The sequence below is a fragment of the Mus caroli genome, unplaced genomic scaffold (assembly GCF_978045245.1).
Source record: "Mus caroli unplaced genomic scaffold, Mus_caroli_1 scaffold_10, whole genome shotgun sequence".
Taxonomy (NCBI): domain Eukaryota; kingdom Metazoa; phylum Chordata; class Mammalia; order Rodentia; family Muridae; genus Mus; species Mus caroli.
Window position 1 is genome coordinate 110267802 of NW_028227265.1, and position 15776 is coordinate 110283577.

The 15776-nt window shown below is 48.8% G+C and overlaps 1 protein-coding gene across 3 annotated transcripts in view; it reads left to right on the forward strand.

The window, feature by feature from the left end:
* Arhgef10 (Rho guanine nucleotide exchange factor 10) overlaps positions 1-15776 on the forward strand; it is a 116913-nt gene that overhangs the window by 23094 nt on the left and 78043 nt on the right. For 2 of the 3 annotated variants that reach the window (XM_085844133.1, XM_085844134.1), the window contains exons 6-11: positions 1400-1476; positions 3370-3426; positions 6643-6806; positions 9056-9172; positions 11831-11945; positions 13695-13801. In XM_085844133.1, the coding sequence (XP_085700259.1) occupies positions 1400-1476; positions 3370-3426; positions 6643-6806; positions 9056-9172; positions 11831-11945; positions 13695-13801 (637 nt within the window). The remainder of the gene's footprint in view (positions 1-1399; positions 1477-3369; positions 3427-6642; positions 6807-9055; positions 9173-11830; positions 11946-13694; positions 13802-15776) is intronic. The other variant, XM_085844135.1, reaches the window with a different exon arrangement.

Here is a 15776-nt window from a genome sequence, read left to right on the forward strand (position 1 = left end):
CTGTGTGCACATCTGTGGGTGCCTGCTGTACCATGCCTCGTTCCCCAGCGCCCGCCAATCATCCGACCATTTCCTCTCTGGGCCCTGTGGACATGATTTTACCTGTCTGTTGTCCCCTTCCCCATCAGCTACTAAGCACAGGACCAGTCCCTGACACACATCCACACATCTAATATGTCCCCCCTCCACGGCCTCCCTTTCTGCTGTTAACAGTTCTCCCAGAGTTAACCCTGACACCCGAAATGTTAGAATACTCTAAGTGGAGCCTTAGTAGACACTAAGTTGTAAATTTCCTGCTCTTTCTGGGAATTGTGATGAGGCTGGCATTCGTTAGGGACAGGAGTCCCTCTTCTGTGCATCGGCGTGACCACTGGGTGTGGCCTCAGTATAGCAGTTCCTAAAGGGTACTGTCGGATGCTGTCTGGTGTCAGGCATCTGTGAGGTGCATCTCTCCCAGAGAAGGGAATGGTGGTGAAGACCTTCGCCATCCTTCACCCTCAGCCTTCTCATGAGATCTCACAGACCGACTTAGGACTTTTAACGTCCAAGGGGGCAGTGCAGAGAGCGGCCTCAGCTACGTGTCTACATGTAATTGGATTCTCAGCTGCAGGAAGACACTCCTGGGGTGCTATTGCCTTGGGTCCTACCCACCTTGAGGCCCTCGTGTGCCACAGCCTCCAAGCCCCACCCTCCGCCCCGCCCCCACCTACCCTGACTGGATGTGTTGCTTCCTCAGTGACTGGAATCTATTCCTTCCCTTTGCACGGGTTGGCTTTCCAGAGCCCTTTGCATATTGATTGCTGCATGGTCACTCCGTTTATGCACTCTTCCTTCCCCCTAATTCTTGTATATTGCTGGGCAGCTGTCACTATGACTGCCTCAGCCAGGAGTAGATGTCCTGGGGCCCGTCACCCTACCACCCTGTCAGTGTGTTGGAACCTCACAGTAACAATTCATGTTTTGTCCAGTGAACCCCTTCTTGTCATTCTCTGTGGGAAGTGTGACAGTAGCTCATATTGTGTAAGACTGCGTCCCAGTCCCTGTCTGGCTGTGACTATTGCTATGTGGGTGTGGATAGCCCTGTGGCTCATGTGCCTTCCTCCTGCCAGCCTGTGCCAGAGGAAGAGAAGACTGAGGTCTCATGCAATCAGGTGGCATCATGTGTGACATTCAGGCCATACTGAGAGGATGGCACTTGTGATGCAGCCATGTATGTGGCGGCTGATAGACTTCAAGGGTATAAACTTGAACTTGGGACTCTTGCAGTTGTGCCTGGGAAGACCCACAGCAGACACAGTAGTGTGCTCACCCATGGGTGCTAGAGGTCACTCAGCACCCCCCTCCCCAAGTGACTCCTGTGCTCTTCTCTGCTCTCCATTCATGATGCCTTTCCTTCCAGCGGTGAGCAAGGCAGCCAAGAAGGCAGTGCCCTGGCCCGATGGGCAGCGGACCCTGCCAACACAGCATGGATGGAAAGTAAGTGCCACCAGCCCAGGGGCCCCCAAGCACCTACAGGTCCTGCCAGAAGGCGGCAGTGGGTTTCCTTTCCTGGAAACCTGAAGCTTTAAAATGCTTTCGTGTACTTAAATACTAACAAAGGCTTGTGTATAGAAGTCTCCATGGGACTCTGAAGTGGCCTCTTGCTTTGCATCGAGGTTATCACAGCTCTGCGAGGAGCACTTAGCCCCCCTCCCAGCCTCTCCACTCCTCCACCCCCATTTCTTCCTGGTACAGACTGGCTTCACTGTATGGTGGGGAGCTAATGTTCTGACCTGCTGCCCTGGCCGCCCTGGTCAGCCATTCTCTATTGAGACACTGGGAGAAGCTTCTCGATTGGGTCGCCACTAGAGTGTCTTCGTCTGGAGCTACCCTGAGGGGCAATGCTGGGTTGGGGCGTGCAGGCCTGGGTCCCACAGTAATTTAAAAACGGAGATGTTTTTAGACAGTCCCATGTGTTTTGATTTTTAAGGAAGTAAAGACTATGCCTTTTATTATCTCCTTATTTCTGGGTAGCTCTTTCATATGACTGGCCCAAAACTCAAACAGCTAAGAGCTGCCTCCAAGATCAAGTCTCTTCTGGAAAGTTTTGTTTTGCTTTAACTGTGACTAACAGGTTCTAGGGTGATGGTGGTGGCTTTTCAGGAGCAGCTGACTCAGACCCATCACAAGAATCCATCAGCATCTTGTTATGTACCAACAGTCTTATTCCCAGTGTCCACTGTCCAGATTTCTTCTGTGCTCCTGTTTCTGTCTGTCTGTCTGCCTGCCTGTCTGTCTGTCTGTCTGTCTCTGTCTGTCTCTGTTTCTTTCATCTGTCAGTGTCTGTCTCTGTCTTGGTCTCTGTTTCTCTTGAATGTCTGTCTGTCTCTGTCTCTCTGTCTCTGTCTGTCTGTGTCTCTGTCTCTCTCTACAAATAATTTACTGCTCGAAAGCAGCCCTAGGGCTTACACTACCCAGCCCTGTCTTGGGAGGAGAAGTCTTTTCTGCCCACAGGTTGTTAGTAGTGTGTGCTGGCTGCCCCCACAGACTACACTTGGTCCCCATGGTGATTGGTAACAGAGCTACATGTGGGGGACAGTTCCTTTATAGTCTGTCTCCCATGTATTTGAGTATGGTAATATACTGTGGTCGGGTGTTCTTCCACAGAAAGGGTAACAGAAATACTTCTGAAAACTAACTGCAAAAGGCTTTTTCTGAAGCACATTTCCACGTGAGGCACATACACACTTCACATACTCAGATGAGCCTCAGGTTATAGGTGGTCCAGTGTGATCATCTTACACGGTATATGACATTTTTATATAACCCCTCTGCTACACACACACACACACACACACACACACACACACGTCAAGAACACTTACTCACAGAACACTCAGGTTGCCATAACAAAGGAGGAAAACTGCCCCATGCAATCAAGGCATTTCTGGCAAGGGTGGCTTCTCACCCCCAGGGTGTGAACCCTATACACAGCCCATCAGTGCAGCCCAGTGGAGTCCCGTGGCATGTGGCACCAATGGAGTCTTTTATTCCTAAGGCTTGTGTACCACCTTTGTATTCCAGTGCATCAGGACATCTGAACCCCACAGGCTTAAACCTATTCAAAAGAGCCACGGAGCGATACACAGTTGCAGAGTAGATGGACCTGGAAACCGTGAACTCCCCTCTCATTGGTCAGATTTCACATCTTCTGTTTAGAGCTGAAGCTCTCGTTCAGAGTGTCATCTTCTGGCCCAGCAGTGGCCGGCCACCTCTCTGCTGGAACCCTCTGGATATCTATAACAAGGGGAGGCTAACCTTAGGACATTTACATCACACTCGTCAGTTCTGGCCAGTGTTTTAAAAAACACATTTTCCCTTATTTTGCAGATCCAGAGGAAGCGATTTACGACGACGTTCCAAGGGAAAACTCGGACTCTGAACCAGGTTTGACCACGTCTAGACCAGAGTAGTAGGTCTAGTTTAGCAGTTCTCGTTCTGGGTGCAAGAGCAGCTAGAGTGTGAGTGTGGTCCCCTGGGCCCAGCATGCATGCTTTCTGGCCTCATGTCCTTGGTGCTTGTTTCGTATGGTGTGACTGAATGCTGGTGTGCTCGTTCACAGTACCTGATGCACAGCATGCGACTAAGATGTGATGCAAATGGGGACATACAGAGAGTCAGGGCAAGACCTCTAGATCTAAGAAAAAATATAAATCGTTAGACTGTAGAGATACAAGTCTAAAGCAGGGTTCGCTGAACACTGGTCTAGAACTTGGCAGACGTAAATGGAAACTGCAGAGCACCAGATCCCCACAACCATCTTAAAGCTGCAAAGGGAGAAGATGCCAGGCCACTGGGTAGTCAGGAGAGGGAGGCAGTTCTTACAGCTCCCACATCTGGGCAAGCACAGTCTGTGTAGCATGCTGTAGCAGTCAGAGGCTTGGGTTCGTCCTCACGGACTGCAGAAACAGTGTTAAACCCCAGGGAAAGGATACAGAGGCAGAAGGAAGCAGCAGAGCAGCGGGCACAGCAGCTGGCAGGCCTGTGGTGAGCCGCAGGGCATCGTCAGTCATGGCAGCCGACAGTGCTGGTCGGTTTGCAGGTGGGCTGACTCCCAGAGCTATGGTCCTGTCATGGGGAGCCGGGCCATTTCCGGCAGACGTTGGTTGCTTTTTGAGTTCTCCGTGATTTGTGGGTGTGTTTGGCTATGAAGGGTCCGGTATGTCTATGACGGGCTTAGAAGTACATTGTTTAACTTCTAAACCAGTGGGCAAAACCAACCTGGATGTAAGTAAGGGGTTATAAATTAAGAAGAAAATGGCAGGTGGCATGAGGGAAGATTGCAGAGTGGGTCCCAACATGGTTTATATTAACATTGAGGCACTATAAACTCGACCCAGCTGCCTGTAGAGGTTTTCAGATTGAACAGTAACCCCAGGCAAACATGTGGGGAAGAAGTGTGATGGTAACCAGAATAAAGAGGTAGCTGGTCTAACCATAAGGCGCTAGCTGTTGCACTAGCTGGCCCTTTCAGCCAGTGTAACTAATATGCCGTTCCATGGCATTCCTAGAGATATGCTCTCAGCAGAGGCCCCTGATGCACACAGGGAGTTACATCTGAGATACAGCAGGAGACAAGTTCCTTACATAACTGGAGCAAGGTTTTAACGAAGCCCTTGGCACTTTTGATGGGTGCTGGCTACAGAATCAATGTCTGTCGCACGCTGGTGTGGCTGGCTTAAGGACAGCTCTGAGGATATAGTTTCCACGTGTGTTTTCAACTATATGCAACACTTTAAAATTATGCACTATGCTTCATTCAGCGTAAGAATTAACAAATGTCCCCAAAAGAGTAACATGCAAAAGTCGCTTGATGAACATTCTGTTTTATTTAGGGTTTTTATTGCTGGGTTTAAAACAAAACAAAACAACAACAACAAAAACCCACCATGACCCAAATCAACTTGGGGAGGAAAGGGTTTATATCAGCTTAAAACTGTCAGGTCATGTTCCATCACTGAGGAAAGACGGGGAAGGAGTCTGCAGGTGAAAACGGAAGCCGATTACGTGAAGGGGAGCTGCATCCTGACTTCCTCTGAATAGCTTGCTTAGCCTGCTTTCCTAGAGCACCCATGACCACAAGCCCAGGGGCAGCACCACCCACAGTGACATGGACCCTCCCACACCAATCATCAATCAAGAAAATGTCCCACAAGGTTCCTACAGGCCAGTCTCATCAGGAGCAATTTCTCAGTTGAGGTTCCCTCTTCCCAAATGACTCTAGCTGTGTTGAGCTAACATTAATCTGCTATGCAGTCCAAGAGAATTGATAAAAATAATATGAACATAATTTTTAAAAGGATTAAAAATGATATGGATTATTGGGTCTGGTGGTGTCCAGCCATCATCCTAGCTACTCTGGAGGCTGAGGCAGGAGAATTGGAAGTTCAAGGCCAGCCTGAGATACAGAGTGAATTCAAGTTCTGCCTGACCTGCAGAATGAGATCAAGGCATGATGGGTAACTAGCATGACCCAATAATAATAAAGATAAAGGGCTATATAGTGCAGTGGCAGAGTGCCACTCAAGCATGCGCAAGGTCCTGGGTTCAATCCCGAGTGTGACAATGAGTGAGTGAGTGAGTGAATGAATGAATGAATGAATGACAACTATTTAAACATTTAAAACCGCTTTACAAAAAATAGTTGTACTATTATCTTCAAAACTCTGTCAAAGATGAAATTGGACTGAAAAAAATCACAGCATAGTTTGCCTTTAGTAATCTTAAAACCATCCAGGACAGATTGACGGCAGTAAAGTGGTTGAGATAACGGCCTGTGTGCAAAACTTCCTGAGAAGTAGTGAGAGCAGTCAGTGCCTTGGAGGGCAGCATCAGAGGGTGGCAGAGAGGATGCCTGGACCAGGGAAACGTGGGAAACAGAACCCAGAAGGAAGAGGAGAGCCTGGAAAAACCAAAGGCTGGCTGGGCTCTGACAAGTGGCAGAAATGGACTCTGGTAACATTTATAGGGACAGAAGCAGAGAAGGGACAGGCTGATTCAGCGCAGGAAACGGCCGCATCTGTCTGTACAACAGTCAAACTCTAGATCAGTAAGCGGAAATAGTTTAGTGAGGTTGTAGTTCTCGTGTGAGAATCACCTGGTCCTGAATCAGTTCCCTGACTCAGAGGCAGAGGCCCTGCTCCAGTGTGATACACAGGCCGCTCAGCATCCGGGGAGGATGTAGGAGAGGTGGGCCTCCCTTGGGTCCCTGCTTACAGAGCTATTCACTACTTAGAGAGCGATGTATCATCCTTAGATCCCCCATCCATCAGTTGTCACCTCTGGGCCACTTTTCTACCTTGCTTCTCACCTGTGTCTCTAGTCTTTGCACATTCATATACAAAGGCCTCCCTTTTGGAAAGTTTATAATGGCCAGCATATTGTTTAGTATATTTTCATCTTATTTGCTGTAGTTGTGCTGGGTCCCCAGGGCATTTTCAGATTTCAGTCACTGCCTGCACGGAGGAGGGTCCGCCAGGGAGCTAGAGCCCTTAGCAGTGTCCGCGTTGTTCCTGAACAGTGTTGGGGCAGCCTCTGTCTGGTAACTCAGCAGGCTCATGAACTCAAACTTAAATTTGCTGTCACTTTGGTCTGTGCACCCAGATGAAATGATTTATGATGATGTGGAGAACGGCGAAGAAGCTGGAAACAGCTCCCCAGAGTACGGGTGGAGTTCCAGCGAATTCGAAAGCTATGAGGAGCCGAGCGACTCAGAGGGCAAGAACGGAATTCCCAGGTCCTTCCTGCGCAGCAGTCATAAAAAGCAAGTATGTGCTTGGTCTGTTGTGATGGACGAGTGTTCTCCTGTTTACCTGGGAACAGGACTGGGAAGTGTGTTCTGAGCCACACACTTCCGTGGCTAGTCCCCAGACATCTGAGTGTAGTTTGGAGAGCATAGGGTACCAGCGAAGTAGTCTCCTATGTGTAAGCACAGGAGGGTCCAGCTGTTACACCCTCATAAAGTCACTTCTGCAGTACTAACCCGGATCACCATCCAGGCTCTAAGAAGGTGGTACAAGCCACGCACGTTGGCACAAGTGTGATCCCAGCACTTGGGACATTGAAGTAGGAGGACATTCGGGAGTTCACTGAACACCTGAGGTATTGTATCAGGACAGCTAGGGCTACAGAAAGACCCCCTTTTCCACAAAGACAAAGTTTAAAAGGAAGACAAATTATCACTGGGCACCAACTTGATGCAGTCTGGCAGCCGCAGTCCTTCTGCACAGTGAGCTGGCCGGGCCCTATGGATAGGGCAGGCCCCAGCTTTGTTTTGCTCCGCACTGCTGACAGTGACCAACTACACTGTGAGCTGGATGAAGACCAAGGGCAGAGGAGCGACGGTGAGCAGCGAGGCTGCAGCTACCTGGATCATTGTTCCCTGGAGAGAACATTCAGTTTAGGGGCATAAAACGTCTTAGGTTACAGTCCAGGGAAGAACACGGAAGCCCTCAGGATGAGTGTCCTACTGAGGGGCACTCCTGGCCCTGACAACAGCCGGAGGAGAATGTGGGGTTCTCTGTGGCTGACAGGGTCACATAGTCTTGTTGCTGGGGTCTCCTATGGCCAGGTGGAGAAGGATCTGTTGTGTGTGACACCCTCCTGTTGGTGGCACTTCCTATGGAAGGGTGTAAGGGTTGACTGACTGTGTACAGTCACGGTGGTGTCTGAGCACTTCCTGTGTGAGGCTTCCAGGCAGCCAACTTGAGGTCCTCCTCTAAGACCTGGTTCTGCCTTTGTTACTGTTAACTATCACCTTCCTCATCTGCCTGCCTTCCCCAGAGACTCCAGCAGCCCGAGGCTGTGGGTGGGACCACGTTTCTGTGTCACTGTAGCTCTGCAAGTTGTCACCCGAGAACTGTCATTCCCTCTGACTTATTTCAGACCCAAGGGCAGAAGCATGGCGGGCTTTCCGTCAGGCTTTCTCCAGGAATATTTTTTTTCTTTTTTCTTTTTAATGATCAGGAGTACAGCTGGGATCTCTCCAAGGATGGACCTACAGTTGTAGCCAGGGGAGCTTATAATGAAGTAATAATTGTTTGCATAAAGCCATATTAGATAGATACTCTCAACCTAAAACAAGGTCGTTAAAGAGTAGCCGGGCAGGGGGAGCATCCAGGGTGCCTAGGACCCTGTGTGGCAGCAAACACTTGAGGCCTGTTTGTTTGATTGACTTGGGCAGATGGCATCCAGTCTGACAGTGCTAATGGGGCTGCTCTGGCCACCCTCAAGGTGGACTCATAGTTACTGTCAAGCCTCCAGAAATGCCAGCGAGGACGGCAGGTGTCTCAGCAGCCTTTTGTTGCTAGGAGAAGCACTGGAGATGTCAGTGGGAAACAGCCTATGAGTGTGGAGTGGTGTTGAGGGGTACAGAGCCCATGTCTCTCGCTTGGAGGATGGGGCTGTGGAGAGGGGTCCCTGTGCGGTAGGCCTGTCTGACACAGAAGTGCGTGGAGATTAGGCTTTCCAGGTGAATGTGTCATGTTAAAGAAGTACCAGCTTTCTATTGAACATGATTGAAAGTGTTCTTGTCCTGGTTAACACGAGACCTTACCCCCAGGGGAGAAGCTGCTGGCTTTCTGTGTTTCCCATGGTGATAAGGGTAGGAAGGTGGCTCGGCACACTCTAGCCTACCCACCAGTCAGTGTCTTCCCTAGAGCAGCCACACTCCAGCGTGGTCCTGAATGTCAGGTTCTTCCCCTCGATGCTGGCACAGAAGAGCCTTAAGTGTATTTTGCGTGTGCCATCTCTTGTCTCCTGGAGATATAAGTGAATGATCTTACATAGATCGTTCTATACATCTACTGACTTTGCTCTTCCCTGGAGCACACGAAGCCTGCCTGCGGGTGGAAGGAGCACACATCCTTCTTGCATGCCTTACTCACGCATGTTTTACCTCAGGTCAAGCAGAGCAGGTGGTGGCCTCCAGCCAGAAGGCGCCACATACTTCACGCAGGATAGCCTCTGGGGACCCACAGAGCCCGTTCTGAAAAAAGCATATCTCTTTGTGCTACAGCTCTCTCATGACCTAACCCGCTTTAAGGCGCACTGTGAGGAAAAGATGAGAGGCTTGGTGGCCAGTACGGTGGGAGCCATGGAGATTCAGCAGGCAAAGCAGAGGCAGGAGCGGAAGGTAGTGTGGCTCCTCCTTACACTCTGCAGTGAGCACGTGGTCCAGAGCAGACCGCGGGGTGCGCGGGAGGGACCGACACCCCGCCTCGTGCATCCCAGCCGCCTGTGGCTCCTCCTTATACTCTGCAGTGAGCACTTGGTCCAGGGCAGACCGCAGGGTGCTCAGGACCGACGCCCCGCCCCGTGCATCCCAGCCAGAACAGTGGTTCTCAAAGCCTGGCCCAGGACTCCTGGGCCACCTGAGCATTTCCAGGGCCATCGTTAATGACCTCTGAACTTGTTCTCTCACAAGTGCAGGGAGGAAGCTTCCAGGTGCTTGCAATGTGGGACGTCACCCACAGATGGAGTGTGGAATCAGCAGTGTCTGGGAGATTCCCAAACATGCGAAATAAATATCGATTTTTGGTTTGGAAAATAGAATCACTTCTTATAATTGTGTTATTTAATATAAAGTGCAATAGACTGATTATCTTCTAAGAATGTATCAATATGAGCCTGGTGTGGTGGCGCACGCCTTTAATCCCAGCACTTGGGAGGCAGAGGCAGGCGGATTTCTGAGTTCGAGGCCAGCCTGGTCTACAGAGTGAGTTCCAGGACAGCCAGGGCTACACAGAGAAACCCTGTCTCAAAAAAAAAAACAAAACAAAAAAAAAAAACCAAACCCAAACAAGCAAAAAAGAATGTATCAATATAAGATTTTAAATTGTTACCAATTTTAACTTGAACACAATAGATTAATAAAATACAAACAAAAGCTATCAGGGCATTCAGCAGTCTTTAAGAGCCCAAGTGCCTAACAAGCTCAAGGCCCTGGGCTCCATTTCCAGCTCCAAACCTCTAGTGAACATGACTGTGACGTTTAAGGGGCTCCTAGGCCAAAAGTTTGAGAACTGCTGGGTTTGCATATCTTCCTCCTCTGAGATGTGTTTTAAAAGGGCACTGTCAAGTAACTTTTGCTGACTCTCCATCCTTTGGTAACGTGAGACTTATTCGTGTGTTAGATGGGATTTCACAAGAGCTAGAGATTCTTGGAGCCAGCCCTGGGCAGGCAGTGGCTCCACTCGTCAGCATCTAGACACCAGGCTTTCTGAAGAGCTGCCTTCCCGTGAGGCATGCCACTGTTCGGACAGCATCTGGTTGGTTCCCCACAGGGCAGTAAGAAGACAGATGCAGATCCACGAGACAGTTTGCTGGTTCTGGGATTTTCCTGGGAGCCGTGGGCTCTCTGCTAGGTGGGGTAGCATGCTGCACAGGTCCAGCTCGGTCCAGCTTAGGAATGTGTGGATGATTGTGGTTGGCAGGTCCAAAGATGTGAGCAAGCGCTAGGAACATGAACAGTAAGAGCCCAGCATCCAGGTTGAGCCTTGGGTGAGCCTCCTTAACTAGCTCCTGGAATTTAGTCTTTTCTTCCAAACATGGAGGCAAGCTTTGGGGTCTAGAGGGCCCCACCTGCCCCCAGTCTGCAGTCCTCTGATTATTCTGATGTGGTTAAGTGGGGCTGAGGTGCAGCTGCCCATGGTTGGGTCAAGAGGAATGGGACCAGGAATGGTACCTGCAGTGAGCTCAAAGAGCCATTGACATCCCAATAGGTTAAGGTCATGTGTGGGCAGAGTCACTTTAAGTTTCATCTGTTAGAAAAGGGATGGAAATCTGCTTTGGGGTGCTGGATTGGAAGTGTAGGCCGGGGGTTAGAGCTGTGCTGAATGGTCATCGAGTAGAAAGCCATATCTGCATTGGGACATAAGGGCCTTCAGGATAGACTCTTCTAAACACAACCAGTTAAGACTCTCATCTTCTGGAGGAAGTGGCCCAGAGCAGGTAGCAGAGGGCAGGAACTGCAGGCTTGGTTGCCATGGCAGCCTGCTGAGGGTTGAAGTGGGCTTGCTGACAGGTTGGTGAGAGGGATGCTGGTTTGTTTGTTCACTGGCCTCTTGGGCTTTCTCTGAAAGGATGCCCAGTGCCCAGTGCCAATGCCTTCAGTGCCAGCTGTTTAAAAAGTAAGAAATGAGATGGCAGCGGTGCCAAGCCACACCTGGACATGTCTGGCTTCCATTTGACCACTAAATCACAGCCCTGGCTGGAGGAAACCAGGGCCAGTGAACTCAACCTGTATGGGCTGTCTTTCTGATTTATGCCCCCACAGAGGGATTGGCTGTCTTCCTAACCCCTGGGCCAGCCTCAGCCCACTGTCTATCCATGACTCTGTCTTGCCCCTCTGAATAACTGGGTGTAGTTTTACCTAGGACAAGGCAGGAAGGACCCACTGTGGAGAACATCCAGAAGTTTGTTTGAAGGCCTGAACATACAGTTAGCCCTTCTGTCCTTGGGTTAGGGGCACACAACTCTCTGCCACTCTTCAAAGGTCCCTGTGTTTGGGAAGGATTAGGGGGAAAGGCTTTGATGTAGCAGGAAGGGTTTTGAACCCTGCCAAGGAAGGGCTCGTCTTTAACAACAAAAAAGCAGAAAGAAAGAAAAAAAAAGTATCCCAGAACCACAAACACATATACACTGAATATAACCAAGACGCCTCCCCCAAATTGAAAAGCTCATTGCAGGTGATGTCTAGACCCAGACTACTTGACAGTATTCTTTTAAAGTAACATCAGGTAGCACTGTGTGGGCGATCGCAGCGCCTGACTCTTTTGCTCCTGTTTTACAGATGCAGAGGCTTATGAAGGCAGCCAAGGAGGGCACCAAAGATGGGCTGGAGAAAACGAAAGCCGCTGTGAAGAGAGGCCGCTCCTTCATCAGGACCAGGTCCTTGGTCTCTCAAGGTCTGGGGCCAATCCTTGCATGTACCACGAGCCTGGCTCCCTTTCCCCTTCCTTTATGGCACCAACTCTTGTGAGGAGGCAGCGTGGAAAGTTCCTGCACCTTTCCCCTCAGCAGAGAGACTCCCACTCCACCACCCAGCTGACCTGGGCCCGCCCCTCCATAGTGAAGGGTGGTTTGCTCTCAAAGGTCCCCACATACCTGCAGAGTATGGAAACTCCCTGGCAAAACACGTAAAGGGCTGCACACAACAAAACCAGAGAATTAAGGGAGTCATCGTAATTAGCCGACTCTGCAGCTGCCTCCTCACGAGAGCTGTGGTCCTCAACCTTCCCAAAGCTTTAATATACTTCCTCATTTCGTGGTGACCTCCAACCAAAACGTTATTTCCGATACTATTTTATAACTTTAGTTTTACATCTGCTATGAACCGTAATGTAAATGTCTGTTTTCTGATGGTCTTTGGTGACCCCCGTAGAAGGGTCGTTTGATTCCCCCAGTGGGGTCGTGACCCTCAGATTGAGAACCACTGCACCAGAGGCTAGTTTATGTCCCCGGCTGCTCCACCATGGCCTTTCCCTATAGCCCTCAGGTGCTGGGACCCTCTCTGTGGATTCTTACTTCACCCAACCCAAATTGGACCAGTCTACGACATTGATAACAGATTGGTTCTCCCAGCTTTGCTGTTCTGCATGGACCTGGGTTCATGTCAGGAGGGAGTTATCTACCCAGGGGTCACAGAATCCTTCCAGCCGGTGAGGGGAGACTGACTGGTATCATGATGCTTGAGTTTTCCTAAATCTCACTGAACATTGTGGCCTGTGTGACACTAAATGCTGTCATGGTCTGTAGGCGGGAGATCCTTCGGTCAGAGGCAGGTCAGGGACCACCACTCCTGGGAATTGAGATCCCAGCTAGGATCCGAAGGTTGGCAAGGCCTCCAGGGATGGATGGCAGAGCTCTGGCTCCGGATGGGAGCATGGGTAGGAAAGGGGTGCAGAGGCCACTTCCCAAGTTGCCAAATCGGCAGCTTGGCCTGAATCAAGAGTTCTTAGTCCCGATGTCCCTGAGTTACCTGGAGAGTTCTTTAAAAACACTCCATGCTTGGGTTCCCAGCCATCTACTCAGCCACTTGGGGGGTTCTCTGACATAGACGATCCTGCGCCCACTGCTTCCAGACCCGGTGCACTTAGCTCTGTCAGGTTTTTTAGGTGTGGGTTCAGTTTTGGTTTAAATTTTTCTTCCTTGTGCTGGGAATGGAACGCAGGGCCTCAAACATGTCAACACGCACTGGCCACTGAGCTGTGCTCCCAGCACTGGCCACTGAGCTGTGCTCCCAGCTTTAGTTTATAGCTTCTGTGCTTTTCTTAGACCACAGTGGGGGGAGGGGAAGTCAGGAAGTTAATAAGTAGGTCCTGCCCTGCTGCTTTTCTGTTTCTGTGTAGTGCTATCTAATTTTTAGAAACTAAATGATCTATTTCTACTCTTCTGCTTGGCTACCTGATATCTCTGAAGGTGAACTTCAAAAACCTCAAATACTGGCACTTCTTTTTACCCTTGTGGAAGAATTTCATATTGGGTCTGATAAAAATTTCAATTTAATAATAGCCAGGTGGAAAGTAAATATTTGGACTTGAAATGCTTGCACAAAAGATTTATTTTATTTTAAAAATGTAGCTTACATGCTATAATGCCATAAAAACTGAAATTTAATGTGAAACCCAAGCATTTTCTCTGCACCCCCCTCTCAGATCACAGGTGTTATTTTGAAGAAGAGCAGAATTTGTTCATTGACGTGGACTGCAAGCACCCGGAGGCTGTCCTCACCCCAATGCCCGAGGGCTTGTCTCAGCAGCAGGTAAGCGAGCCACTGATGCTCACATGGAAGACCTGCTGCTGTCACTGTAGACCGGGGCTTCCATAGTTTCCTCCTAACACAGCCATTAAAAGGTCTGGTCTTAGCTCTGGCCTCCACAGGCCCTTAGATGCCATAAATATCATCAATACATGTAGGTGTGATAAGTGTGTGGACCTTAACTTCTTTGTCACATGTCATTCATTCTGATATGATATTCTTGTAGAGGGACAATAAGACACAGTGAGGTAAGAGGAATGCTACCAATATAAGGCTAGCTTGGGCTGCATAACAAGACCCTATACTAATAAAATAAAACTGTCAAAGAGGCAATATACAGAAGTGTGTAAAAGATGTATACATAAGTGCCTAAAATAGAGATTAAAATGATATGCTTTCTTTTTTAAGACTTACTATTTATTTTATGTATATGAGTGTTTTGCCTATATGTATGTAAATGCACCATGTGTGTGCCTGGTTGACATACATGTATGTAAGTGCACCATGCATGTGCCTGGTTCATCTACATGTATGTAAGTATATCATGTGTATCCTGGTTAATCTACATGTCTGTAAGTGCACCATGTGTGTGCCTGATTCCTTTACATGTATATAAGTATATCATGTGCATGCCTGGTTCATCTACATGTATGTAAGTGCACCATGTGTGTGCCTGGTTGACCTACATGTATGTAAGTGCCTGGTGCCCAAGGCAGTCAGAGCATGGCATCAGCTCTCCTGGAACTGGAGTTACAGATAGCTGTGAGCCACCATGTCTGGGCTAGGAACTGAACTTGATTGTTCTGCAAAAGCAGCCAGTGGTTGTAACCACTGAGCTATCTCTCCTGCCCCCACACGATAGACTTTTAATAACAAGTGAAACTATCTGTGAATAGTTGATTTCCTACCATCTGGCAGTAAATGCAGAGGGGAAAAGTCAGTGGTTTCAAGTTGACTTTCCTGTTGAAAGGAAAACACAAGAAACAAACCATAGTTCTGTTTGTGGGATTTTGAGGGAGTGAAAACTATCTGGGTGGGAGCTGAGCCTTTTCCATACAGACAACAGAGGGACTGATTTATGTTCCATAAAATGGGTGGATGTGTGGGCAGATGGATTTGTCAGTGGTTGGAAGGGTGGCTGGGTGACTGGACAGATAGATGGATGGGTGGTTGGATTGATGGATGGATGGATGGGCGGGTGGAATATTAGATAGACATACAAATGAAGATGGATAACAAGTTAACGGTGAACCCTTGGAAAGGCTAATGATAGAGACACATAGATCACGTGTCGGTGAATACTCAGTTGCAAGGCTAGAGTTGAAAAGGTTAAAGACAGTATCTAGGAGTTAATAATTGGTCAGGCCCCCTGACCTTAGCCTCTCTTAGAATTAAAACGGAACCAAGGAAAAAGTGGCAGGGAGTAAAGAGATGTGGTCCATGAGCAGGTTCTTAGACTCATACATACTCATACACACTCACACTCACACACACACACTCACACACACACACTCACACACACACACACTCACATGCAGACACATGTAGACACTCACACAATCACACACACATGCAGTCACACATGCAGACACACACGCACTCACAAAATCAGTCATACATACAGTCACACACACACAACCACACATATACATATATACACACACACAAACACACATTCACTCACACACACACACACATATATACATACATCCATGTACACACACACTCACACATACTCACTTACACACTCACGCAGACCCACACACTCATACTCTGTCAAACACACATATACACATACACACACATACACACACATACAGACGCACATGCACTGACATATACAGTCACATGTAGAGGCACATACACAATTATACACATATACATATATGCACACACACATAAACACACATTCACTCACATACACACACACACTCTCACACACATCCATGTACACACACTCACACATTCACACTTACTT